At 39.2% G+C, this 27,528-nt stretch overlaps 1 protein-coding gene across 10 annotated transcripts in view; it reads left to right on the forward strand.

Annotated features, from left to right (window-relative positions):
* NFIA (nuclear factor I A) overlaps positions 1-27,528 on the forward strand; it is a 365,771-nt gene that overhangs the window by 110,931 nt on the left and 227,312 nt on the right. For 2 of the 10 annotated variants that reach the window (XM_054720777.1, XM_054720779.1), the window contains one exon: positions 6,365-7,371. The exons of the other annotated variants lie outside the window; for them this stretch is intronic. In XM_054720777.1, coding sequence (XP_054576752.1) covers positions 6,365-6,381 — 17 coding nt within the window. In that variant the 3' untranslated portion in view covers positions 6,382-7,371. Of the gene's footprint in view, positions 1-6,364; positions 7,372-27,528 lie in introns of those variants that run through there. 10 annotated transcript variants of the gene reach the window in all.

A 27,528-nucleotide genomic window follows, 5' to 3' on the forward strand; every position in this document is an offset into this window, starting at 1 on the left:
AGAATTAAGTTACGAAAATTTTTATTAAAACGTTTCTTACATATTGTTATATTGGCTGGCCTGCATAAATATTCGTTGTGGGCTACATGCGACCCGCGAGTTTGACATGCTTGCTCTAAAGAATGGTTCTCTTAATATTGCATGGTTTAGCTAAGAAATGTTCCCATTATTCTGTTTGCTGTGGTCCTAGATTTGTGTAGGAACAGCAGACTTAGACTATTCTCACTTTAAGTAGAATTAATAGGCAAAGTGGGGCAAGGCAAAGTGAATGAAGAAGCTACAAGCAATTCATTAACCCATTTTAAGGCATTTTCAGGCAACTTGTTAAACTTCAAAGGTCAAACTGACCAACATTTAATTCATCATGGAAAAAACTCTGGTAGAAGAAAAAGTTAGCCAGTTTGACCTTTAATGCTTAACAAGTTGTCTTAAAATGTTTTTATTCAATCTTGATACTTTGCTAACATGATTCCTTTTCTAATCTATGTAGATGTGACTTTTAAATCATACTTGGTTTTATGAAAGGGCTTGATGTTATGGACTCTGGTGCTGGTAACAGCTTCTTGATCATCATGCTCTGATGTGCATAGTATCACAGTCACAGGGAAATTGCTCCTGCAGACAGTTTAGTGAGAATGTCCCAGAGTCTCTCACTGAGAAGTCATAAGAGAGTCAGTGGCTTATGCTGTTTTGAATATTTTCTGGCTTGAAACTGAGAATGGGATGGGGGGGAGGGGGAGCTTAATCTTTTTATGTTTCTTTTCATTTGCTCTACACTCTCTGTCTGAATTGCAGTAGTGGTCCCCTGGCAGGCAGCGTCTACAAGCGGCCGGAAGGCAGTGCTGCATGGTGGGACGATGTTGGCACAGCCCTTCCCAGGCATGCTAGCACCTAGTGCACAAGCAGAGAACTTTGCTTCTGCCAACTGTGACTTCAGAACCCAGGTCTGTTCCTGAACCTGGACGCCCAGCTGTCAGTGTGTTGCCATATGTCACCAGCACATGGCACCCTAATTAAAATTTCAAATTGCATGCATTTGTGTTTGCTGGCTGGCTTGCTTAAAAGGCAGAGACCTCACCACCCCAGCTTGCCCCCCTCCTCCTTCATCACTCCGAGGTATTATATTTGCCATTCTTAGGCAGGGGTAGGAGAATGGCCTTTCCCACCAAAAAGCCACCACTGTCATTCTCTCACCTCCCATTTTGGAGTAAGAATAGTCCCTATTTTAAGGGAGAAGGAGGGGTGTGAGAAAATGTGACTGCTACCCTTGACTAGAGTTCTAAAGACCAGAACTGTGGTCTGCTTTACCAGTGGTTTGTGGTTTGTGCAGATTATCCTTCAATTTATACCTCTTTTTACACTTGATAAAAGAAAAGTGAATATTACTATCCATTAAACATAGTATAAAAGTTTTTTAAAGTGAAGCTTGTTTATTTAAATATTTATACTTTAAGATTAGACAGTGTGAAGTGGTGTTGATAAGTACATGCATTTCTTTTGTGCTGTCCTCTCTTTCTGCATATATCTATATCTATATCTATATCAATATCTATATCTATATCTATATCTATATAGTTCTTTGTATGTTTACATTTGAAAATTTAAAAAAGGATTCCATGAAGCCCTCCTGGAAAACAATAACAAAATTCTATAGAAGTAGGTCCTTCTATTCAATGTAGAAAGACATACTCTGATTGCAGATATCATCTATTAATAGTTATTATTTGTTTATATTTTAAAAATGCTAAGGAAAGTAAAAATGGCTTTACCTTTGTCACCTCATTTAATTTTCACATTACCCCTAATATATGCTAGCATCCTCACTTCAGAGATGAGTGTACGTGGCTTACTTAGGAAGCTTTTCTAAGGTAATACAGCACATGTGTAATGGAAATGAGATTTGAACCCAGATTTTTTAGGAAGAAAATGCAAGTAGTTTTTTGTTTGTTTGTTTTTGTTTTAATTTTTCTGGTTCATTCTGATGCTACCTTCCTAGGTATAGGGTATAGCTCTAAGTGTGTACTTGTTTTGCATAGTCTTGGAAGTTTTGCTGATATGTTCAATGGTTGAGCTAGAATCATGTAATTCATTTTGTATTGCCCCTGGTTGCCATTGGCAGTGGTGACTAGCCTGGGGTATTTTCAGCTACAGTCAGATTGGTATTATATTGTCCAATGGTATTATATGCCTCTGGTTTATTTGAAATCTCTGATGAACTCCAACATTGAGCTTTGTGAAGACATTATTGTCCAATATGTCACTGCTCAGGCTTACATGGCTGAGCAAATATGTGTCATATAATTCATGTCATTTATTTACATATTGGCCACTTATCTACAGAAACAGGAATACATGTGGTTTTCTTTCCCACCACCTAGGAGTATGGTGACTTGCTAAGGAGTAAATTGGTAGTGTGGACCCTAGAACCCAGTTGCTGGTTCAAATCACAGCTTTCCCTTTTATTGGCATTATAATCTTGTGCAAGCCACTGGACCTCTCTGTGCCTCAATTACCTCATCTGTGTAAGAGAGATAGTAATATGAGTTAATCCATGTAAAACACTTTAAGGATGTTGCCCCTGGGACATTGGAGGTATTCAATAAATGTTGGGTAAAATTAATGATCACATTTAACACTTTACACAGAAAAATAAGTTATTTTTCAGGAAGATTAATTGATCCATTCTGCAGAAAATTCTAATATTAAAACATTGACCTTTTTAAAGCATCTCACACTTTGATTTGATCTGCCAATCCACAGTTGTTTATAGAGCTTCTGCTGAGAAATGGTGTGTGGAATCTCCAAACTAAAAAAAAATATTATCACAGCCCTTAAAAAGACATCAGTCATGTTGGGTAGACAAGACATATCCACTTACGTTTCAACAAGCGTTCTAGTGTATTTACACATTTAGCACAATGAATTGTCACAACCACATAATTAAATGTATACTCATCCCCAAATAATGACAGAAAGAATGAAGGAAAGACAAATAAACAAACAAACAAAAAGCACAGAAATTTTAATAATGTAATGCTAATAGTAATATTTCTAACGATGATAATAACAGTAGTATAAGCCAGCTATTCACACTTAAGTAGCTTCTCTATGGCTCTAGATAAGTTATTTACATACTTAGTTAGCAAAGTTATGAAAGTCTATCATATATAATATTTTTAGCCACAAAATATTCATTTCTTCTACAGCTCCCATGTATCCCACTGGGTTGCTGAAACACAGAGAAGTGTGAAAGAGAAAACAACTACTCCCTCTACATTTTACTTAAAAATAGAAAATTCTGATGAGAATCTGCAACACAGGCCAAGATATGTATTGAGATTTCACATACTTTCTTGGATTTGGCTTTTTTAAAAAAACACACCCAATTATATGAAAATGCATCCTGGTAGCTTAAAGAATCAATATCCTTTACTACCTCTATGGAAAATGTAATGATTGTTGATAATTTTGTAAGATTCATTGTACTCATTTGAATCAGCACATCCTCTCACCTGTAGCATCACTGTCTTGAGATAAAACTGGCTAATGACCCATTAACTGAACTATTTCCTTACTTTCATTGAGCTTTAAAATGTAATGCCCTCTTTGGTGTTCAAAGAGATATATTTGTTTGAGCCTTTGTGTTTATTAGGTATCATTAAGGAAATTATAAAGAACTGATGAAAGCTCAAGGTAAACTCTTAAAACAGAGTTTGTTATGTCAAATTCCTGTCTCCTTTGAGCTAAAAAAAAAAAAAAAAGAAAGAAAGAAAAGTAAAGAAAAGAAAAAGAATGAGGGCCATTAGGAGGATAGCAGGTAGTTAAAGCCTCTTTAATGTAACATCAATTGTGGAGAAAATATTAGATACAATTACATAAGGATTGCATGAGAGGGAGCACCTTGAGAAGCATAATTTAATTAGAATGAATTTATGAGAGAGAGAAGGGAGAGAGAGGTCCTGTGCCATTAGACAAAGGGAAGGCAGTCATGTTGTGCTCTCCTTTCACAAGAGCATTTTAATGAGTTTCCACATGGAGTATTTCAGGTAAAAGATTTATAGCAGGTTGGGATAGAAATGTAGCTCAAAACAAAAACTGTCAAGTGGCTCCAGTGGCAATTTCTGGATTAAGAGCATTCATTAAATTACCTAAATATTGGTATTTCTTAATGATGATTTTAGCCAGTGATCACAGGCAAGATAATATTTTTTTTTCTTTAATAAAAGTCAGGTGCCAATGCATTCATTAGTTTGTCAGTAAATATTGAGCAGTAGCTCTGTCCTCTCTTGACGCTTGTCTTGGACGCGTGTTGGATCACATCTGACTTAGCATGGCAAACACATTGATCATCCTGATAATCCAGAAGGATAGATGCCAAGGGTGACTTTAGATTGAGATTTTGCCTTTATTACTTGTTTCCTATTTTTTGGTTAGAAGGAATTAAGGTGTTATCTCCCTATAATGTAATTGTGGTCATAAACTTTATCTGGATTCTTCTACATAAAATCCAAGTAGGTGAAAGGGAAGGAAAACACTGTGGTGAAATTGGGGGAAGGAGGGTGCAATAAGGTCATGGCCATAACGTGGGTCAAGCTATGTTCTGGGAAATCTTTTTTATATGAGATTCGTATAGAAGGGTTTAAAAATATTGATAACAGAATACTTTGTTGTTTAAGGATGTATTTGTGCTTGTTTCTAAGAAGGTTTTTTGGTTTTTTTTTTGGGGGGGGAGGGATTTATTGCAAATAATTCTGTTAATCTCTTCCCAGGTATTCTGACATGCCAGGTGGTTATAGAAGGATGATAAATGACAGGTCTATGGAGAGGTCAGGAATTATTACACAGTAATATAAGTATTTGTGGTATCTATGACTAACTTTTAAAATGGCAAATTTATAAATATTTATATAGTCTGTGTGCAGTTGTTACTGATTATTGTGACATTAATGTGTAAAGAAGATGTTTTTGTTTTGTTTTATTTTCCACCCTTACATTTTATTTATAAAACAAAAAAATTATTACATAGGAGGAAAAATTAGCAGGGTCTTTTTGTCTTAAATTAAAGACAAAAAAACATCCCAATGGGGAGAATGTCTTAAATGTCTTCCAGGGAATGGAAGAAAGAGTTTTGCTTGAAATTTTCACCATATGCTAACTATATACAGCACTTCAAATTTATTTATTGTTAAAGCTTCATGTAAATCACGTCATTTTGAAAGTCATGGAAACTGCACATTTGTGTATTAAACTATGTAAACAACAAAAACTGGTCATCCATCCAATTGTTGCTTCACTTATTTTGAATTATAGTGCAATTTTGTGAAGGGTGAAATGGGGATTACACAATATAGTGATTTCCTGTTAACACCTACATTTTTGCTGACCTAGCAAGGTCTGTTGGTATGAGAGCTTAACCTTTATTTTATTTCAAAATGTGTTTTTTATTCTGAGTTCCATTGGCTCCTGTGGTTTCAGTTTTCTCCATGAGCCCCATGTAAAAGTCTTTCCTGTCTAAATGAAGGGGGCAAGTACCAGGAAAGACCTTGTAGGCCAGCAAGTTTTATTCTAGAATGAGTTAAGGAATACTTTGAATGTATCATAATATTATTAATGGCGAGAAAGTGTAAATGCTAACACTTCAAATGCTCAAGTGTACATGTCATGCTTAAAGCACACAGTTACGTGGGGCTACTGGCCACCCTCCCTTACTTATAGAATAGATGCATTGTTTGTACATAACTTGTCCTCCCCTTTTCCTGTGCCTGTTTTTCTGTCTGGGGTGCTCAGTTCTTCCTAGCCTGTTGAAACCCTGCTCATCCTTCAAGCTGCCTCCATCTTTTGTGGGATAAGGCACAAGCTACCCAGCCTTCCTTGACTTGGTTTTTCCTCATCCTTTACCCATCCCACATGGTCTGTGTTGCTTATGTTAAATCTAGTTACTATTTATAGTTAGTTGCATGAAAGTTAGTCTTCCACACTGGGCCCTGTCTTCTTGGTGCTTGTGACAGTTCTTTGTAACAATGGATACTCAAGAACTGTTATTTGGACTGAATTAAAGTTGTTTTTTTTGTTTGTTTGTTTTTTTTTAAAAGAGGAGAGAAATCTGCTTTAGTAGGAGCCAGGCTATAACGTGGTAAGATACATTGAGGGAAATCTGTACACGTCCAGGATCCTGGCTAGTTGTTCCGGCTTCAGCTGGACTGACAGTTTGATCCCAGGTTCTGGGGTGGATTTTAAGGTGTGCATATCTGTTGTGGTCTGTAAACACTCATTTTTGACCAAAGAAGAAGTTGTTACATTATAGATGCTCCTGTGAATCTCTCTCTATAAATTCTTATGTTGTTGTTGTTGTTTTTCCTTTTAGTGCTACCAACTACTTAGCAAGTTGTGAAATATTCAGCTGGAATGGGCTTTTCTCCATCTGGACTGTCCTCATCAAAATGACTTCCACTTTTCCTGTGACTGTTTTGAAGTGGATCAATTATAGAACTTTGATTAGTTTATTGTCTTAAGATTCTTACCTACTTAGGCATAGGCTCAAAGGATCAGAATTAAACTTAGGTTGTGATTCGTGAACTGGAGCCGGCTAGCTGATGGACTGGAAGTTAATCAGGCTTAAACTAATTCACACGTAGTTTCTAGGAGGTTTTCCTGGGTTGTAGAACTTTCTGCAGACTTGTCTCATTCATGTATCTATTTGGATTTAGAGTATGCATGTAAATAACTCTAAAGGTAGTACCTGATATAAGACATAGCAGGAGGACCTGTCTTAAAAAAATGCCTTTACTGTGTAATCCTAAATGATTTAAGTGAGTTTCCTTTTATTTGCATCTGTCTTCATTCCCGTAAAGACAGAAAAGCAAAAGTGCACTAAACTGTTATTTGATTTCTAGTTGTGGGTGTTTGACTGTACTGTGTCTGCCTTAGTCCACCTTATGGTCCCCTTGGGTTGACACAGTTACTGAACATAATGGAGCTATCTGGAGAATGGGTGTTGATCTTCATATAATCGAACCAACAGCTGCTGCTCTTACCAACAAGGGATGCTGAGTTGAGGACATCGATAGATTCTATTCTTGTGGGAGCATTCCTTTGACATATACTTGATAATACTGAAAACTTGTAGAGCTTTTTTCTCTCAGAGTTTGCTCATTCATTCACTCAATAAGTATTTTTGTAGTATCCACTATTCTAGGCTCTGGTGTTGTATTCTGTTAGCTCACACATAATTGTCTCAGTTGAGAGGGCTTAGAGTAATGCTAGGACACATCAATTGATGTAAAGCCCATTGCCAATTATACATTTATTTTACTGTCACTTCAGTTAGGTCCTAATGGCAACCCTATGAAGTAACACTATTATTATCCCCATTGAATAGATGAGGAAACTGAAGCACAAAGAGGTGAATGAATTTACCCTAGGTCATACTAGTATATAAATTATAGACCTGGGATTTGGACCTAGCTATTCTCAACCTCTGCGTCTGTACCCTTAATATTATACTGAATTGCCTAAGACTTTTTTTTAGCAAGGCCTAGTCTAAGTAATATATAGCATTTCAATTTCTCTGAAGGTTTGCTTAACAGATTTTTTAAAGACTTAGCTCTCAGAAGTGAGGCTTTCTTATAGGTATTATAGTGATGACATCAAAATATGGAAAAATTTAGAATCATGCAAATTTAGATCCCCTGGAGATGACCTAGTTACTGAATTCTTCTTTATAAAAATGTGAAAGTAGAAGTTCAGAAAGTTATAAGACTGGGCTGAGTTCAAACCCTTGGTTATCAGAAGAGGCAGGGTCCAGAGGTTTGTTGAATTGAGCTGATGGGAACTCCAGGGGTCCCATGTTTATTCCAGTGTTTCAGTGCTGACACAGGTCACAACAGTTTACAAAGCTTCACAGTTTTACAATATTCAACTAATACCTACAATGAAGTTTTCCTATTTTGAAGTATTTATTTAGATGCATAATTCATTTATATAACACTTTTTATGGGTAAAAGTGTTTTATTTTACAATATTTTATGTTCATTTGAAATCAGTCTTTATATCAACATACAGAATCTTATTTGACTGGATGCACAGTTTCTTGCTGAGGAACTTTCAAGGTATGGTATCAGCCTTCGGTTGATAAGAAGAAAAGCTACAGATACAACCTTGGCATCTAGCAAGGGTTCAGATCAGACCAATTTCACTGTGTTGATAGGACAGAAAACTGGTTGGATTTCTGGGGGCTTTAAACTGAAACCAGTGACTGGCGTGTTAGCTCCGTCAGGCATAGGCACAATTAGAAGTCAATGAAAACTTTCCCAAGTTTTACTGATTCTTGTCAGTGTGACCTCAGACACATATTGCCTCCTTCTCTGTGCATCCTCTGACCAGATGGAATTTCTCCTAGTTTGGATGTTGTCAAAAAGCATTTTAAAGATCTGAGGTGTGTCCTAAAACTGAAGCTAGTCATGGAATCATTCTTTTCCTTTGTGTTTCAAGAACTGTTGTTTTCTGCCCATGATTACACACCAATCCCCTATCTCTCCCTCCACTCTTGTACTGTAGTTGCAAACCTTTGCATTGGGTCCAATATCCCTGTTTTCTGGAGAGCTGTCATATGAAAGAATAAGTGAGCTCGTGATAGCTTTAGGTGTATATCTAGAATTAATGTGATAGAGCCGTGGTCGGCAAACTGTGGCTCGCGAGCCACATGCGGCTCTTTGGCCCCTTGAGTGTGGCTCTTCCACAAAATACCACAGCCTGGGCGAGTCTGTTTTGAAGAAGTGGCGTTAGAAGAAGTTTAAGTTTAAAAAATTTGGCTCTCAAAAGAAATTTCAATCGTTGTACTGTTGATATTTGGCTCTGTTGACTAATGAGTTTGCCGACCACTGTGATAGAGGCAGAAGTCAAATTAGCATGAAGAAGGTTGTTATAATAATTGAAGATGTCTAACAGTGGACTGGGCATGTGGAGAGCCTAGGGATCCCACATCTGGGAGGGAGTGGTTCTGCTGATGTGGTTAAGAGATTTTGTAGCTGAGATGGATTGGATGAGAAGACCTTCAAGATTTTTGTACAATTTGTAAGAAATGAAATGTAGTGGATTGTCAGTTTGGGGAATACTGGTATTTTTCTTTGACCCTTTTATTTTTCTCAGATAAGATACTGGGAAGTATTCCTGAGTAATAAACGGTAGACCCATTTTACATATATTCATATTTAAAACTGTTTAACCAGAAATTGTAATGTCTATTATTATCTTTCCTTCCTTTTTCTTTCTTCTTAATTTCATGATTTTGTCTTAGAAATCAATTTATTGATTCCACATTCATGTGCCTCCCTCCCCAACTTCACAGCTGTCATTAAAAAGAAACCTGGGTCCTCATCGGATGTGGAGAGTGCAGTTGACAGTACAGAATGTGGGAGGGATCCAGGGAAATATGTAGCTGTGTACGCTCACCTGTGACCATAGAAGCACTGTTAAGCTGTGCCCAGATGGAGTTCTTGTGAGTTTCTCTTCTATGAAGTGGAACTTTTGTGGCCCCAGCAGCAAAGCAGTTCATGAATGAAAGGCCTTCTCTGGTGTCACCCATTGTGTTCACTGTTTTTGCCTCCCTTTGCTTTCGTTAGGCATAGAACTTTCACGTATCCACACACAAGTTTTTAAAAGATTAGAACATACTTCCATGTTAATCACATCCCATGAGTTATCATTTTGGGCAGAGATGTGTATGTTGATTTTGGTGTGTGTGTGTGTGTGTGTGTACTTTTGCTGAGGGAAACTAATAGAGAATTAAAGTTTCAGCATAGATAGATGGTGTGCCTCATGAATGTACTGAGCTTTTTTTCTGACTCAGCTTTTCACAGATGGATAAGGTAAAGCACTATCTGCGATGTGTGAAGTACTTTTTAAAAAGTGAGAACTCCCAGTGGAGCCACAGTGGAGCAGGAGCAGGTCAAGTGCTTCCTTTCTTTACTATTCAGCCAAGAGAGACCACTTAGCTATTCTGAAGCCTTCCCTAGAACTGATCATCCCTTTCTTGTTTTCTGTTCACAACACTATGATGGAACTCTTGTCCTTGTACACCAGTAAGATCTCACAACTGAAAATCCTGCTGCAAGCCAGTTCTGACCAATTCGTCATTCTTTCTGCTGCACGCTACCTGAGTGCATCTTGGTTCATGCCAGGCTGAGAGTGAACTCAGCAGAGGGAGGAAAAACATATAGTGGTTTAAGAACATGGTAAGAAAAAACAAGTATTTGGGTGGTTTTTCTCTTTGTTTTGGTTTGTAGTTTTGAAAAGACTCAAACTCACACTTTTATTTTTATTCCAAGGGAAGCAGTTTGACATATTAGAAGCTGGGTCTATAGCACCAGCCCTTGTACACAGTAAGAGGCTTGTTATCATTCTTGTATTATCAAGGCTGTTCTGGTATTTCTTTGATTGTTAACTTTCATAAAATACATATTAAGCTTTATGTTGAATATGACTTAATATTTTTAATAAACTTGTCTAGAGTCAAAGATTTACGACTTTAAAGAGGGCTCAGACATGATTTGTTTCTTAGTGATTAAGTAGTGGGCAGTTGAAGATACTTACTTTATGACATGTTCTATGAGGAAGTACTGAATGAAGCTTATAACAGTAACAGCCCCTTTAATTAGAGGACCAGATAGAGGCATCATTCCCAAGGCTGCCTGGGAAGGGTGGATTTCCTGCTGCATCTGAGTGGCCCTGGGTAAAGGAGCCCATAGAATTCCTGAATAAAGGGAGCTTGGAAACTGAAAAATGTAAGTTTTTTTTTTTTTTTTCTATCAGCAGTTGACCTATTGCATTCTAATCATATCAAGTAGGAGTTGAATTTTCAGAGGGAAAAAAATATTGAGAGAGTTGCATTGACTGTCAAGTTTACATGTTTTACTTTATAGAAACGGAAACCTGTGTATTCTGTCAAAGTAGTTTATTTGTGTCCAGATTTGCTCTCTTGGATGCTATCATTAACCATTTATGGTTAAACAGTTTTCTCCTAACTGGATTTGGTATATTATTTGTTTATCTTTTAAAGAAATCACTTTTCTATATAAATTTCTTTGAGGGCAAGAATCAGCTTTCAAAGTACACGTCAAAATATGCACCTAGGCTCACAGTAAATATACATATCTTAAATGTTTATAGATTTTTATTATAAAACGTCATTAACTTATTATAGGTCATTTGAAATATACATGAAAATAGGAGGAAGAGAAATCAAACACAGTTCCACCATCTAAAAACAATTATCATTAGCATCTTGGTATATTTCTTGCCAGACATTTTTCTATTAGTACAGAGCATTATGGTAGATACTCATGATTATGAATATGATTCTCAAAGATTTTCTCATGCTGGGACCAGAAAATGATGGTAGCTGGGCAAAGTGTGCAGACATAATGGTAAGGATAACAGAATCTGAGGTAAGCTCTACCAAACTTGAGTTCCTCAGCCCAGGGCTCTCTCACCTCTGCAGTGGGAAATGTGGTTTTCCTCAAGTGGAATAAGATTGTAAAGGGAAGATAGGTGAACTCAAATCTTCAAATTGTCCCTATGGTAGGTAACAAGGACAATAGAATAACCCAGTTTTGCTGTGCTGTGTTATTCCTGTACATAGAAAAATATCATTAGTTTCAATAAGTCCAAGTTTTGAATGTTCCTTTTTTCACCCTGAATAGTTCTCATTAGGGATTAAATTATTATCATTAACTTCAAATGTGGAGGTGGAGACATGAGAGCACTGAGATTTGTTTGCACATACAAATTTTTTGCAGCTTCTATCACAGCCCTGAGTCATGAAAGACTGTTTTCTATTGAATGATACCTTTAAAAATATATATATATATTTATTGATTTCAGAGAGAGGAAGGGAGAGGGAGAGATAGATAGAAATATCAATGATGAGAGAAAATCATTGATCGGCTGCCTCCTGCACACCCCGCACTGGGGATCGAGCTCACAAACGGGCATGTGCCCTGACCTGGAATTGAACCATGATTGCCTGGTTCATAGGTCGACGCTCAACCGCTGAGCCATACCAGCTGGGCTAATAATATCTTTATTTATAGATGCTTTCTAGTATGGACCATGCATCTCTGACTTTTCTCATGCTGAGTCATACATTGTTCTCATGGATATGTATATGTATATATACACACACATATATACACACATATATACTGTATATATGTATATACTGTATATTGCTGTTCTATCCATTATTAAACAAAGACTAGGGCAGCAATATTCAACATTTTTCATTTCATGGCACACATAAACTAATTACTAAAATTCTGTGGCACACCAAAAATACGTTTTTTTGCTGATCTGACAAAAAATAGGTATTCATTCACAGGATGACTGTTGTTGTGTTGGCTGTTGTCATTTTTCATTTGACAATCTAAGAGAAAAGAGGTCAGTGCCCCTGACTAAATAGTCAGGTATTGCATGTTTTAAAAATTCTTTAAGCACACCAGTTGAAAATCACTGGTCTAGAAGAATGGATGCAGCTTTGGGAAATTTGCAAGATTTCCAAAGATCACTTGTATTGAGAGATGATTTCATTGTAATCCTTCCTGATTGGACATCTCAAACTTACGATTCTCATCTGCAAAGTGAATGTTTTTATCTCGTTTCCCTTGGCTCTTGTCTCCAGCTGCATGCTTTGCTCAGGTGGACTTCTTTACCGAAGAGAAGAGCATAATATTCTTCTAGTTTGCCTAGCTCTTTGGCATTTAAACAAGCTAGAAACATGCATAAATTTAGCAAAGGATCAGGGCCAAAGGGATGACTGAACTGGCATCGTTTCATATTTTTCACGCTTTGTATTTATAGTAATAAATTTCAAGCAAGGAAATAGATTGCAAGGAGTATGCTGTATTAGGAAGGAAGTTTGTACACTTTTGTGGCTTATTGGTATCTTAGTATAACCGTCTTCCCACTTCTCTAGTTTAGTGAACTGAAACAGATTTCATGAGATTTTGGGTTTTCATGTGTCTGGCCAGTTAAGGGATAAGTTTTTTTAATGACACTGAGCTCCAGAATTATTGCTGGTTATTTATGACTTTCTTTTAAGGAACTTCTCTCCCATGTGCCTTCATAGCTCCTACATGCTTAGGCTTTGTGATGAATTTCATACGTTGACATAAAGAACAAATAGTATTTGCTTTTCAATGAGAAGATTACAATGGTACAATAAAATTGTTTTCTATTCATTGAGGTCTTATGAAGCTTTAATAATATTGAGGAATTTTTTGTTCCATGATTGTCTTCCTTTTTGAATCAGCGGGTGGCTACAGCTCAGAATGAATGCCAGATTACTATTTATTAGCAATAATATTTAAATGATGGTGATGATGATAATTAATAGTAACAGCTTATTATCAAGCTAAATGCTTTCAGGAATGATCTCATATTTCTCAACAACCTTCTAAGTCTTATATACTACAATTATTCCCATTTTATCAATGAAGAAAACCACTTTTTTGAGAGCTTAAATAACTTTAGAATACAGGCAGTCCTCGGGTTACGTGGGACTCGACATATGTCATTTCGTGGTTACGTCGCCATCTCCCATCCTATCTAATAATAGACAAATATGCAAATTGACCATACCTCCGACATACCCACCACCCAATCAGAGCGAGTATGCAAATTAACCCAAACTAAGATGGCTACAGCCACAGAGAGCAAGGTTTCCTAGGTAACAGAGGAAGCCAAGCTTTCTGCCTGCCCTTGCCAGGCCTAAGCCTCCACTCAAGCTACAAAGTTTCAATTATAGAAAGTAAACAAATTCAAACAAATGGCGGCAGAATGGAGCTTGAGAGAGCAGGCCAGGGTTGCCACCGGCAACAGGGGAAGCAAAGCTTTCCGCACACCCTGGCCGGGCCCACCCGCTTAAGGCAACAAAGTTTCAATTATAACCCCAACACAAATGGCTGCCAGCCTCAGAGGGAGCCCCAGGCTTGGCTCCGCTCCAGGCTACAAAGTTTCAATTGTAGAAGGAAAATAAATTCCAGATACCAGGGCCTCTGCTTGGGTTGCCAGGCGGCGTGGCCGGCCTGCAAACCACCACAGGCCCCTCGCTCTGGCCGCCCCACACCCCACGGGAACCCCCACCTGATCTGGGACACCCTTCAGGGCAAACCAGCTGGCCCCCACCCCTGTACCAGGCCTCTATCCTATCTAATAAAAGAGTAATCTGCAGATTGATCATCACTGCAACACACAATATCGCTGCCCCGATGTGGTCAAAGATCCTGCCCCCATGTGGACACAAGATGGCCACCACAAGATGGCCAGCAGGAGAGGGCAGTTGGGAGGCAACCGGCCTGCAAGGGAGGGCAGTTGAGAGGGACCAAGCCTGCAAGGGAGGGCAGTTGGAGGTGATCAACCCTGCAGGAGAGGGCAGTTAGGGGTGACCAGGCCGGCAGAGGAGGGAAGTTGGGGGCAAACAGGCTGGCAGCAGAGTGGTTAGGGGGTGATCAGGCTGGAAGGCAGAAGCAGTTAGGGGCAATCAGGAAGGCAGGCAGGCAAGCAGTTGGGAGCCAGCAGTCCTGGATTGTGAGAGGGTTGTCCGACTGCCTGTTTAGGGATCCGACTGCCCAATGGGATTGGGCCTAAACGGGCAGTCGGACATCCCTTGAGGGGTCCCATATTGGAGAGGGCACAGGCTGGGCTGAGGGACAACCCCCCTCCATGCACGAATTTCATGCACCGGGCCTCTAGTTTATTTATAAAAAAAAGTTCTGTCATTTCGACGTATGTACATATGTGCTTTATGTTTTTTATTATTTATTTTCCACAAGTAAAGGTCAGGAATTGTTATCTTTCTTTTAAAATTTTTTTACTGTTTCACTTCATTACTGCTGTGTATGTGCTCCATGTGAGTGATGTAGGTGCTCAGGTAGGTGGGTTCCCACTTACGGCGAAAATGGCATTACGTGGCCATAAGAACGGATCTCCGATGTAACCTTAGGACCTACTGTATAGGTTATAAATATCTAGAGTAAAAAAGTGACATGAGGAACTATTCCCCTTAGTTAAATATTTTTTCTCCTATATATTCCATCAATTAGAGATTTTTGGGAAAGGGTCTGTTATTTTAAAAAAGAGAAAACCCATTAGAAGTTTTTTGTCTTTTTTTTCATTAGTCATATACGTGTGTAGTGTGAATTTGAATGAGCAAATTGGGTTATTGGATTTTTAGTTGAAGGAGAATGGAGTTGTTGGTTTGAGATTTAAAGGAAGGGAGATGGATGATATAGAAGTTTGTTTTAAAAGAGGGACAGGATAGCAAGCTGGCTTTCTGTGCTCAAGGACATAGGGTGGAGCAGGACATTGAAGACAGACTCCACCTACTGCCAAAATTTCACCTTTTACCCCAGTGGAAATTTTCTTTTAGGCCACTTTGGTGACACACTAAAGTGTACTGCTCTATTGAGCTGCCAAATAAATTACATTTACTTTGAAGACAGTGAAATATTAATTTAAAAGGATATTTTAGATTTAGAAAACATGATAATAAGCATTTATCATCCAGTAGGGACTCTGAGCCCCATGAGTAGGTACTGAGTTATCTTTATCTTATGCCCAGAGTGCCTGGGACAGTGTCCAACATGGTAAGGACCCTATAAAGCTTTTTGAATAAATGAATGAGTCAAGGAATAATTGAACAAAGTTTATTAAGTTCTTCTGTCTACTGAGCATCTGCCTATGATTTTAAAGAACTTCATTTTCTGCAACATAAAAAAAATAGGTATGTGAGCTAGCTTTTAGTAACAATATTCATTCATATATATTGCAATTGTCCTTATATGTAAAAGAGAACTTGGTAGTCTGGTTCATAAAAGAAAATGCACAATTCAGAGGAGTTGGGACCACACGTTCAGACATAGACACTCCATTCAGACTTGCAGACCCCCACCCTGTTCTGCATCTGGGTTGCAGCCCAGACTGAGGTTGGGCAGTGGAAAGAAGGAAGCCGTGTGGTTAAACCACTTGGGATAATCGAAAGTTGACCATACTTATTTTTAATTTGGCAGCTGCATTAACTTTTGCCTCAAGTGTGAGTTTTCCCTGGCTGTCTTCACACTGTGGCCTGCTCACCAAAGGTGACCTGGCCAAGCCCACAGAGGAGGCTAGCCTCGGCTCCCTTCTGGCCATTCCTTTGCCCGTTCCACTGTTTTCCCTGACCTGGCTATGCCCTCTTGTATCAAGGAATTGGATCAATTGCAATGAGTGCAAAATAAGAAAAAGTAAGACTGAAACCAAGGAAGTATAACCTCAAGGATACCAATAATGAAATTACAAATTTAACATGGCCTGAGTTTGGCCATGTGTAAATATTTATAGCATGTGAAAATGCTTCTGACTTCTCCAGCTGTTTCACATACTTTGATTGAGACCCTTAGAAATTTCTGGTGGGCAGGTGATATTTGAGTTCATGAATGTATCTGTCTAGAGTGGATGGAGATGAGCATGTGCCAGCTGCAGGTTATGTGTGAACATTTGTGTCAACAGGAGAGCAAGGTTGTGACTATTCACTCTCACTAGGGACAGACTGCAAATCTAAATCTCCAAGGATGAGCTAGTGAACGTGATCTTGTTTATGATGGGCCTATTTTTTTATTCTTTTTCCATTTTTATCTCAAGTTAATGCTGTATCATTGAAATCTGCAAAGGCACGTGGGCATAGTTTCCTACCCAAGTCAAACCTGAGTTAGAAGAACCTTAGCTCTATAGTGGTCTTATTTTACTATTTTCCCTGGATAAAAGGCCCTTCATACCAAATATCTGTACACTGAATATTTATTATTGCTTGAGTACAGTTTCTTGGAAAGGACATCCGGGGTTTCATAAAGGGATAGTAAAATCCACTTTCCCTTAGCACTTACTAACAACCTTGCAATTCTGGTGGCTTGAAATATGGTCAGAGTGCATGTTACTCAACTTCTCCTGGCTGCTCTGCTCTTCTCACTGCACGCACATGGTGCCCCCTCCCCCTGCCAATCAAACAGTGTAAGGCCTGCTGATGCATCAGGCATGCATAAGGACTTACTTATTTATATCTCTCATGGCTCTCAAACTACTGACCTGCCTGACTTAAAATAAAAGCACCACTGAATTTCATTGGAAGTGCTGGAGTTTGGAGGCACCCCCATAATTAAATCTAAGTCTGCAGGTGGTCAGCCATGTTTCAGCTGCTTTTTTCTTATAGGTGTGTGAAGGGCATCATTTCATGATTTTGCCTAGGCCTAAGGGAACAGTTGATTAAAAGTTATAAATTCGTGAGTTATATCAGAGAGAGAGAGGGTCCCACCTGGAGATCAGAAGAGGATTCACCCTCATGTTCTACAGTTTATCAGGATATTCCGCTGCGCTTGCCAGCCGTGAGCCCGGCTTCTGGCTGAGCGGCGCTCCCCCTGTGCAAGCGCACTGACCACCAGGAAGCAGCTCCTGCATTGAGCGTCTGCCCCCTGGTGGTCAGTGTGCATCATAGCGACCGGTCGTTCAGCCGGTTGTGCTGCTGTTCCGTGGATTTGCATATTATATATGCTTTTATTATATACTAGAGGCCCGATGCACGAAATTCGTGCAAGAGTAGGCCTTCCTTCTCCCAGATGCCAGCACCGGCTTCCCTCTGGCACCCAGGACCTGGGGGGCTTCCCTCTGGCCCCGGTTTCATCCAGAAGGACATCCGGAATGAAGTCCAGTCTAATTAGCATATTACCCTTTTATTATTATAGATAGGATAGGATATTTTATTTAATACTTTGAAAGCCAGTATAGAAAATGGCACTAAAGTTATCTACTTTGCTTGCTAAAGTCAGTACCACTTGTGAAACAGGCCTTAGTTCCCATAAACTCCCTTAGCTCCCTAAAACTTAACTCCTATATTGTCAAAAGTTTGCAAAGCAGTGCACAGATGAAGAGACTGGCTTTTTCTCTTTCCCTGATACCAGATAGTACTAGATGCATCTGGACTCTTTACAGAAGAAATGGCCTATAGTGACATATTTATTAAAATTTGTTTCCCAGTGAATAAATTTCTTATAAAACTGAGAAGAAGTATCTAAACAGAATTCGTAGTGTTGCTTTAAAATGTGTTTTTAATGAAGAGAATTAAAAAGTACATTTGATGAATTCTTCAACATTGGCAAAATGCTAAAAATGACTTGTACTGTTATTTAAGTATAAAACATTACATTGCGTATATGAATATTCTGTTATATGTAACATAGCTGAAAAACTGCAATGGGGCCATGTCTGTCCAGTTACTGATGGTGTAATGCTGTAAATTTTTGATAAGCAAGTTCTAAGTTTCCTGTTCCTAAAACAGAAGCATTAAAGTCACCTACTGTTGAAGACAAAAGGCCACAATTTTTTAAGGAGACATCATTATATATATTTAGAACTAGTTAACATGTCAAAAGACTAGATTAAAAAATCAAAAGACTAACCCCATTGATAAAAATTCACTTTCTCTGAAGCTAATTAATATAAGGTCCTTTCCAATGATGACCACTGAACATAAAAGACTTTTAAAGTCTACCTCACCATCATTGTGGAATGCAACTTGTTCTAGTAGGTGAGACAAACCAGTTCCCCATATATCAAGCTGTAATTGAACAAGGATGATAATATATGACCTGTAAGTGACTTCTTTTTTATATTGCCTGTGCAAATCAGGCCACTAACCTATTTCAGTAACATGAGGTTTGAAGTATTTCAGAACTTGCCCATCCCTTTCCCATGTGACTCAGAATCAGATTCTACCATCAGCTCTGCTAAGGTCATTCTGACCCAAACAGGGAACCAAGCAGCTGGACATGAGGACACAGACTGAGATACATGTGTTCATCATTCATGTCCCTTGCTTTGGTTAAATAAACCCTTGGCATGCTTGATGGGTTATTTGCCAAGAGCTTGATAATTCCCCCAAATTGCTGATGTTACCAAGTGCAAGGGAAAATATTGATGTTTAATAACTGCATGGTGCTAATATACTCTGTAATATTGATATTTGGCACAATTAACCTTGTGATAGTGGCTTCTTGGTTCATTTTCTATTCATCATCAGAGAGTTTGGGCCTTTTTGGAGCATCACCATACACAGTTCACGGTGCTGTGTAGTCCACATTTCCAGGAGGGATATGTGAGGTTTGGGTAATAATCCAGTGTGGTCATCATATAATCTTTTCATAGAAGATGCATTTACATAACTTTGGAAGCTTGTCCTTCGTGGGATGCCCAATTCAGTACTGTGGGTTCCAGTTTCTGCCTATCACCCTCACAACTCCTAAATATAAAAATAGGTGTATATAAAAAATACTATCCTATCTAATAAAGAGGGAATATGCAAATTGACCATCATGACGTCACAAAGATGGCAGCACCCATAGCCACAAGATGGCAGCGCCCAGTCCCATCAGCCCCGCTGGAGTCCCACAGTCCTTTCAGCCCAGCCAATGGGGAGAGGGGCGCGGCAGGCTCACGGTGCGGCTGGACCTGCCCTCAGCCCCCCCAGCCACCCAGGGCCGGCCCGAGGCACAGGCAAGCCTTGGATGGCGGCTGCCCAGCCAATGCCCAAGGCGCAGGCAAGCCTTGGATGGTGGCTGCCCAGCTGATGCCGGAGGCGCAGGCAAGCCTCGGATGGCAGCTGCCCAGCCGCCCAGGGCCGCCCAAGGCTCATGTAACCAGGGCCGGCCAAGGCTTGTGCTGCCGGCATTGGCAGCAGCAGAGGTGTGATGGGGGCATCGCCTTCCCCTGATCACCGGGTCACCTCCCGCCCCTGAGGACTCCCAGATTGTGAGACTGGGCAGGCCGGGCTGAGGGACCCCCGCTCCAGTGCATGAATTTTCATGCACCGGGCCTCTAGTGGTACATAAAAGACTTTCAGGGAAATGTAGCTAATTCTTTTTGTTCTGGTGACAGGTGGATGGGAGTGTCATGGTGGAACATAGAGGTTGTTCCAGTGAGCTCTTAAAACTAGAAACAAGTTTCATTGTTTCAGCTGAATTTAATAGTCTAGGTTTTAAAAAACTGGTCAATTCAATAAGACATGACTAATTGCTCTGGCAAATTAATTGCCTTTGTGGTCTATTTTAAGATAATTATTCATGTACTATCTCTGGTATCAATGTGTAGCAGTAATCTTTACTGTACTATTTTGTTTATCTGTGTATATGTTCTCTAGAAAGGAGGTTGATTAAAATTTTAAATAGCCTGTATCTATTGTATGAACTCTATTAATGTGCATCATTATGCCTGGAAGAAAACTATAAGTAATTATACAATTTATGGGTAGGACAGGTGATCTATATTTTTTCTTTGTAGCTTTCCTTTACCTGTGTTTTAAGAGCCATTCGGAGTACAAGTTTTGGTTAATAATCCATGACAGAGCTAAAGTCAGGAAGGGATGGTCCCACAGGACCTGAGCTGGATCTTATTGGGAAAGCTTGAGATTAGGAAATAGCACTTTGGAGGCACAGGTCAAAGAAGGATAGGAACTATTTGCCCCACAGCTCCATACATGACTAACCTTTATTTTTGAGAGGAAAGGTTTCTCAGTCGTATTGAAGTAGAATTAGAATAAACCTGACTTCCTTGGCTTATAAACTCACAAATGTAACAGAATAAAGGCTTTAAAGATCAGATACTGTATTTAGTCAGAGCTCTGCCACTTAAGAACTTTGGGACTTCAGGCATGTGGCTTATTATCTATTACCCTCAATTTCTTCAACTCTACAAAGGGTAATGATAATATCTATATTGTGGCATTGTTATTAAGAGGAAATGAGGTCATGTCCAAAAGTTTTTAACACAGTCACTGGCACGTAGAAGATACTTAATAAATGTTGTTTTCCTTCTTGTTCAGCCAAAGCTTTAGGAGAAAGCTGGTGGGGATGTTTATGTATTTCATGACTTCATTAGCATTGGCCAAACATATTTACTAGTATCTCATTGTTGCTAAGTGGTTAAAACAGAAATACATATCTAAATATACAGAGACATATTTTGTAATTTAGGTACCACTCTTTTATCCGCAATGCATTGTGGATTCTCACTTTGCCTCTGCCGCTCTGAAAGTTTTACAATGTTAAGATAGTGTTTGTACACTGGGGCTTTATTCTAATTGAACTGGGGGTTCTTCACCTCCATTCATGTACTGACTTCAGGGTATCTTGAGAATCCCCTGAATTGACACACAAAGTTGTGTATGTTTGTGAGTACACATATTTTATTGGGAAGTGGGGGTCAAGGATTTCATCATTTCCAAAAGAGATAGGGGACACCAGGAGGTTAATATTAATCCTTATGATCTGCTTGCATTTTTTGGTCCAAGAATATAAATGTACACTATATTATTACATGCTAGGCTAAGCTCATTATCTTTTATATCCCAATGGAAACTGGGACTTTATGAACCTCAAGTCTACAGAGACTCTTTGGAGCACACAGGAATGGGAAGCCATGGTACAACTTGCCTTAGCACTGTCGAAGACCAAACCCAGGGATGGAGAATCAATTTCACTGTTTACTTTACACAGAGTTTCTTAAATATGTGAACATTGTGACTTAATAATGTTTTTATACCATGCATAAAGGCATCAGAGGTTTTTTCTTTAAAGCATTAAAAGGGTGTGATGTTAAAATGGTCATTTTCGTGAATGATGGTGTGTGGAGTATGCCTTATATCACAAACCTCAGTTTTTTGGAGTTTTCTTTATGTACTTATTTATTTTCTTAACAGGCATGGAAACTCTGCCATTGTCAGAAAGGTTAGCTTCATCTGTTCCTTATCTCCTCTATGGAAGTGGGGAGGGAGGAGAAGCTATGGGGATTCAGATTGGAAACCTTTTCCCTTGCAGTGTCCCAGTTATGCATGGGAAAATTAGGAATAACACATATTGCTAAAGAGCTGGACACTGGCCAGTTTGAGGAAATCTTTGACAAAGGGTCTATGCAAATTCCCTGTTGTTGAATCAACCCATCATGATATGCACATAACTTGAAGTTATCAAACTTGTGAGTTGGAGATAGGGTTGTATTTGCCTTGATTAGAATTGTTGTCCAGCCTTATTGGACATCTCCTGAAACAGCCATTTTGTACTTCGGGTTGTTCATGTCTGTTGTTTTAAACATTGTTAGTAATATAGTCACAGCACCTCTGAGAAGTCAGTTTTTAAAAATATATATATTCTTATTGATTTCAGAGAGGAAGGGAGAGGGAGAGAGAGATAGAAGCATCACTGATGAGAATCATTGGCTGTCTCCTGCATTCCCCCTATGGGGGGGGATCAAGCCTGCAACCCAGTCATGTGCTATTACTAGGAATTGAACCATGACCTCCTGGTTCATAGGTTGACGCTCAACCACTGAGCCACACCAGCTGGGCCTGAGAAGTCAGTTTTAGCAGTGTTTGCCATCTCAGCCAGCAGGTTACTTTTGTTCTGAGAAAAATGTACTAGTAGATGCCTGATACAATTCTTTAATCTATTATGTAGTTACTAGAGGCCCGGTGCATGAAATTTGTGCACAGGATGAGGGGGGGGGTATCCCCTCAGCCTAACCTGCACCCTCTCCAATTCGGGACCCCTTGGGGGATGTCTGACTGGCAGTTGGACATCCCTCTCTCAATCCTGGACCGCTGGCTCCTAATCACTCACCTGCCTGCCTTCCTGGTCACCCCTAACTGCTCCCGCTTCTGGCCTGGTCGCCCCTCACTGACTCTGCGTGCCTGCCGGATCGCCCCTAACTGCCACCCCTGCCGGCCTGGTCGCCCTTAACTGCCCCCTCCATGCTGGCCTGGTTGCTCCTAACTGTCCCCACCCCCCCGCTGCCAGCCTGGTCATCCCTTACTGCCTCCCCCCACCCGCCTAGTCACCCCTCACTGCCCCCCACCCGCTGGCCTGGTCGCCCCCAACTGCACCCCCTCTGCTGGCCTGGTTGCCCCTAACTACTCCCCCTGCCGGCCTGGTCGCCTCTTACTGCCCCTCCTGCCAGCCTGGTCACCCCAAACTGCCTCCCCCTCCCACCGGCCTGGTCGCCCCTCACGGCTCCCCCGCCGGCCTGGTCACCCCATGCAGCCTGCTTGTTCAGTCATTTGGTTGTCCCTCACTAACACCCCTGCCGTCCTGGTTGCCCCACATAGCATGCTTGTTCAGTCATTTGGTCATCCCTCAGCCCCCTGCAGGCCTGGTTGTAGGCAGTCATCTTGTGAGGGTGTGAGGGTTAATTTGCATATTCCTTTTTTTTTTTTTTTTTTTTGCTGGGAGGTGGAGGGGACGGAGGAGAGAAGGGAAGCAGTTGGGAGGTGGGAGCGGGGGTCACCTCTTTATTATATAGGACTAGAGGCCCAGTGCACAAATTTGTGCATGGGTGGGGTCCCCAGGGGTGGCCTGCGGGGATCCAGGACCAGCTCGCACCCCCAGGCTCACAGCCCCAGTTTGCGCCCCCAGCCTCGCAGCCCTGCAGCCCCGCCTGGCACCCTGCCATGGCCTGGTGCTGCCCCCTTACCTGCTCCACCATCCCATCTGCTGCGTGATTAGTCGGGGCTGGCCACCTCCCCCCCGCCCGGCTCCCTCAGCACCTGGGAGCTGGGCGGCAGCCCCACCCTCCACTGCTGCTGCTGGTCACCATCTGCAGGGCAATTGGCAGGGCGATGGGCCCCTGCTCGCACCCACCTTGGCCTGGTGCCTCCCTGCTTGTTCAGTCATTTGATCGTCCCTCACTAACACCCCTGCCACAGTCCTGCTCTCATCAGGGCCCATCAGGGCTGGCAGTGCCTCCACTGATGCCCGCTGCCAGCGCTGCATTGCTGACGTCTGCCATGTTCTGCACCACCCCCTGGTGGTCAGCACACGTCATAGTGAGCAGTCGAACTCCCAAGCGAACTCCCAGTTGAACAATTTGCATATTAGGCTTTTATTATATAGGATGGTTTCTATAGACTTGTCCTCAAACTTTACTCATTTACTTTATTCATCCAGTATATAATTATTGAACAAGTATTATGTGCAAGATACTGTTCTGTGTTCCAAGTATTATTTCATTGTTTTTTAGAATACACATCTGGACATTTTAGAATTATTAGCTATATTTTATCCAGAGGAATAGATGAGAGAGAACAGTGAAATTCAGTAATTTTCTCAGTGTTTAAGCATCAAAAGTGATATCAGATAGAAATATAAGTCTGGGCAATTCTTTTTCTTGACCACATGATCCCTCACAGTTTTACATCTAACAAGTATTATAAAGTGTTGTAGTAGAATTGCTGTTTTTTTCTAAAGCTATATTTAGAAGATTTTACAAAGGATTTAGAACTTCTAGGGGACTTAGAAGGATCTTACTTCATTTGGCTGAAAATTTGGTGTCTCCATTGAAATTTGGAAACCAAACCAGACAGCTTTGAGTTCTCATTTATCATTTAAAATGTCAAAGAACATAAAAGTGAAAAAGCCAATTTTGTCCTAATTTTGCATATTCAGTATAGTTTAAAATTTTACAGAATGAGACTGACTTTTCCTGCTTCTTATAAACTCTGTTATAAATAAGTTACTTAGAAAACAATTGAGAGAATAAATCTGAGCCTAATGAAAATATACTTTCAAATAAGAGTATTAACTAAATTATGTATTCTTGGGCAAAGTCACATAATCTTATTGGCAGTCAGTGTACTTCTTGACAGTTTTTAAATTTTAAGAGTCTCCCTTCTACTTAATTTTTCTATAGGAGAATTTCATGGTAGTAATCTAGTAACAGTCTATACCTACTGTGTCTCTGAACTTTTCTTCCTTGTAGGATTTGGGCATTTAATACAGTTTAGCAAGTAGTGATTAGCTCTAGCACACACAAATTATTTGGTAACATTTTCAAAATACATTTACTACTGGGATTGAATTTCATAAGAATAATTTAAATGCCCAGAGCACATGTGCCTTGTCATATCTTTTTGAAAAACAATAAAAACTTACTTCTGTTTATTATTATAGGATTTATCTGCCACCATCATAACTTGCATAATACCTCTCAATAAAAATAAAAATATAAAATCACCTATGGGAAAAGAAAATATAAATCACCTAGAGAAAACCATTATTAAAATTTTGCTATTTTGGGGGTTAGCCTTCCAAATATGTGTATGCATTCTTAAAATCCTCTTTAACAATTTAATGCTATATCACAAACACCTTTTCCAAATGTCATTTTATATTCTCCTACAGCATCGTTTTAATGGCTGCATTGTAGTTCATTATGTGGGTGGAGCATCATTTGGGAAATCAATTCTGCATTGGATATCGCAAGTTTGTTTGCAAGTTTTTGCTATTATAATTAATGTGGCAATTAGTATAAACATACCATGATCATGATTGTGTTTTATAGATCATATTTATAAAAAAGCAACATTAATGTGATGAGAAGTGAAGAACTTTTTGGGTCTTAAAGAAGAAAGGGACCACAAAATCCACAATATTAGTGTTTATATTTTTAAAATAATATTTCATTTCCTCTTTGTTTTCAAAAACTATGGGATTTTAACTCTGTGTGTGTGTGTGTGTGTGTGTGTGTGTGTGTTTCTCTGCCCATATGCCCATGTATCCATCATAGAATATTTTAAATGCCATTGGAATACTTTAACCCATCCCCTCCAATTTGTGGGTTTGTGGGCTAGTCCAGCAGCAGGCTTTGGAGAAGTTACTTGCTACCTTATTATAACATACTTAAACTCAATAGCAATTCAGGCCTTACTGGGTATTTACCTAATTTATTGTGGCAATGCGGTATTTAGACCACTGATTAAGTGAAGTATGTCAGTATAGTTAAAAGAAATTAGAGACACTATCATTGCTAAATCGCTTTACAATTCAAAGAAGAATTGTAAACATATGAATCCATTTAATTATAATAGTGCCAATTATAAGAGAAATTGTAACGCTGAGAACAGTGGCTTTTATGTAATCATAATAATGGCATGTATTTATCTTGGTTTGGCAAGTTAGGCCTTTCTTTAATACTTGGCTTTGCCTAAATAGAATGTGGTTTGCTGAAACCCACAATAACCCCCACACCCTCCAATTTGTTATTGCAGAAAATACTGAACAATAATCATGTGGTATGAATGATTAATGTATGCATGGGTTAGTAAGTATCTTTGAGGTTTAAAAAGTGTTTTTATTTACATTCTTCTGTTGCCTGAAGGTATAAAACAAAAAATACAGATTCACGTGTTAAATATTCCCATCCCTTTTCATGCAAGTATTTGCAGCAAGTGCAATCATAGCTTTTTTATTATGTTTTGTGTTTTTTGTTTACCCAATACATATCCTTTAATCATATTTGATATGTAATCTATTTTTGAAATTCACTAAGTACTTGGAATATAGCTCCTCTAAAATATAGAAATAATGAATTTAATATTATTTGAAGATTGGCAAACTTAGTTTATAATATTGTGTTCAAAATAATACCTATTAGAGTGACACTTATTTGGAGAGCATATGTAAAAAAATTACTCATATTCTTGGTTTAATAGGATTACTATTATTATTGAGGAAGAGGTGCTATCTAGTGATATAAACAAAATTACTGTGGAATTGGAACATTTCTACACTTTAATCTCAGGGCTTTTATTTCTGTTTCCTGCATGCAGAAAGATAATTTGCAGCAGTCCCAAGGTGTGCATTTATAGAAGTGAAGGAAATCCCACTTTCTAAGTAAAGAAGGAAGGAATTTAAGTTTAAAGACCAAAACCTAGAACAGATAAACAACCCCACCCCCAAAACCTTACTTTTAAAACTTCAGATAGGTCATTATTTTAAGAATAAATAGACCTTCTATGGACACTATTAATTCATTGTAAAAGCTATACATTATAAAACATCAGAAATCTAAATTGGTGAATTTTTCTAAGACAAGACTCAAAAAAGTGAAGATAAACAAATAGTAGATTTTAAAATTTGACATCCAGTAAGGGTTAATGTTTTTATTACTTGAAATTTGATATAAAATTGTGGGCAACCCCTGACATGGTTGGGAGTACTTGATTATTCTTTTCTCAATAAATAAGAATGGCATACAGTTAATTTCAGCACTGTAATTGAGCAATGCATTCTGGGAAGTTGAAAAGCACTATAAGATGAGGAAATGTTTTAGGGACTAATCATGAGAAGAAAGGAGCCTTTCATGGCCCGTATGATGCTGTTGTCAGAGCTAAAGGCAGATAATGATTCGGTAATAATGGCACATTGTGAATATTTAAGCTGAAAAGATTTGGGCAAAATGAACAGACATTGCTGGTTTGTTAAAACTGAATAGTTGGTCTTTGGGCTTCAAAAGCACTCTAGACCCCGTTGAACATTTTTATTCAAAATTTTCCCTAAAACAAGATACTTTTTTTTGAAAGTTATATCTAATACCATCACTATAAGAAGTTTTAAAATGATCTACTTACTTGTTTAATTTTTACTCTGGAAATTGATAGTGTGGGCTCTTTTTTGTTACAGA

The sequence above is a fragment of the Eptesicus fuscus genome, chromosome 9, assembly GCF_027574615.1.
Source record: "Eptesicus fuscus isolate TK198812 chromosome 9, DD_ASM_mEF_20220401, whole genome shotgun sequence".
Classification (NCBI taxonomy): Eukaryota; Metazoa; Chordata; class Mammalia; order Chiroptera; family Vespertilionidae; genus Eptesicus; species Eptesicus fuscus.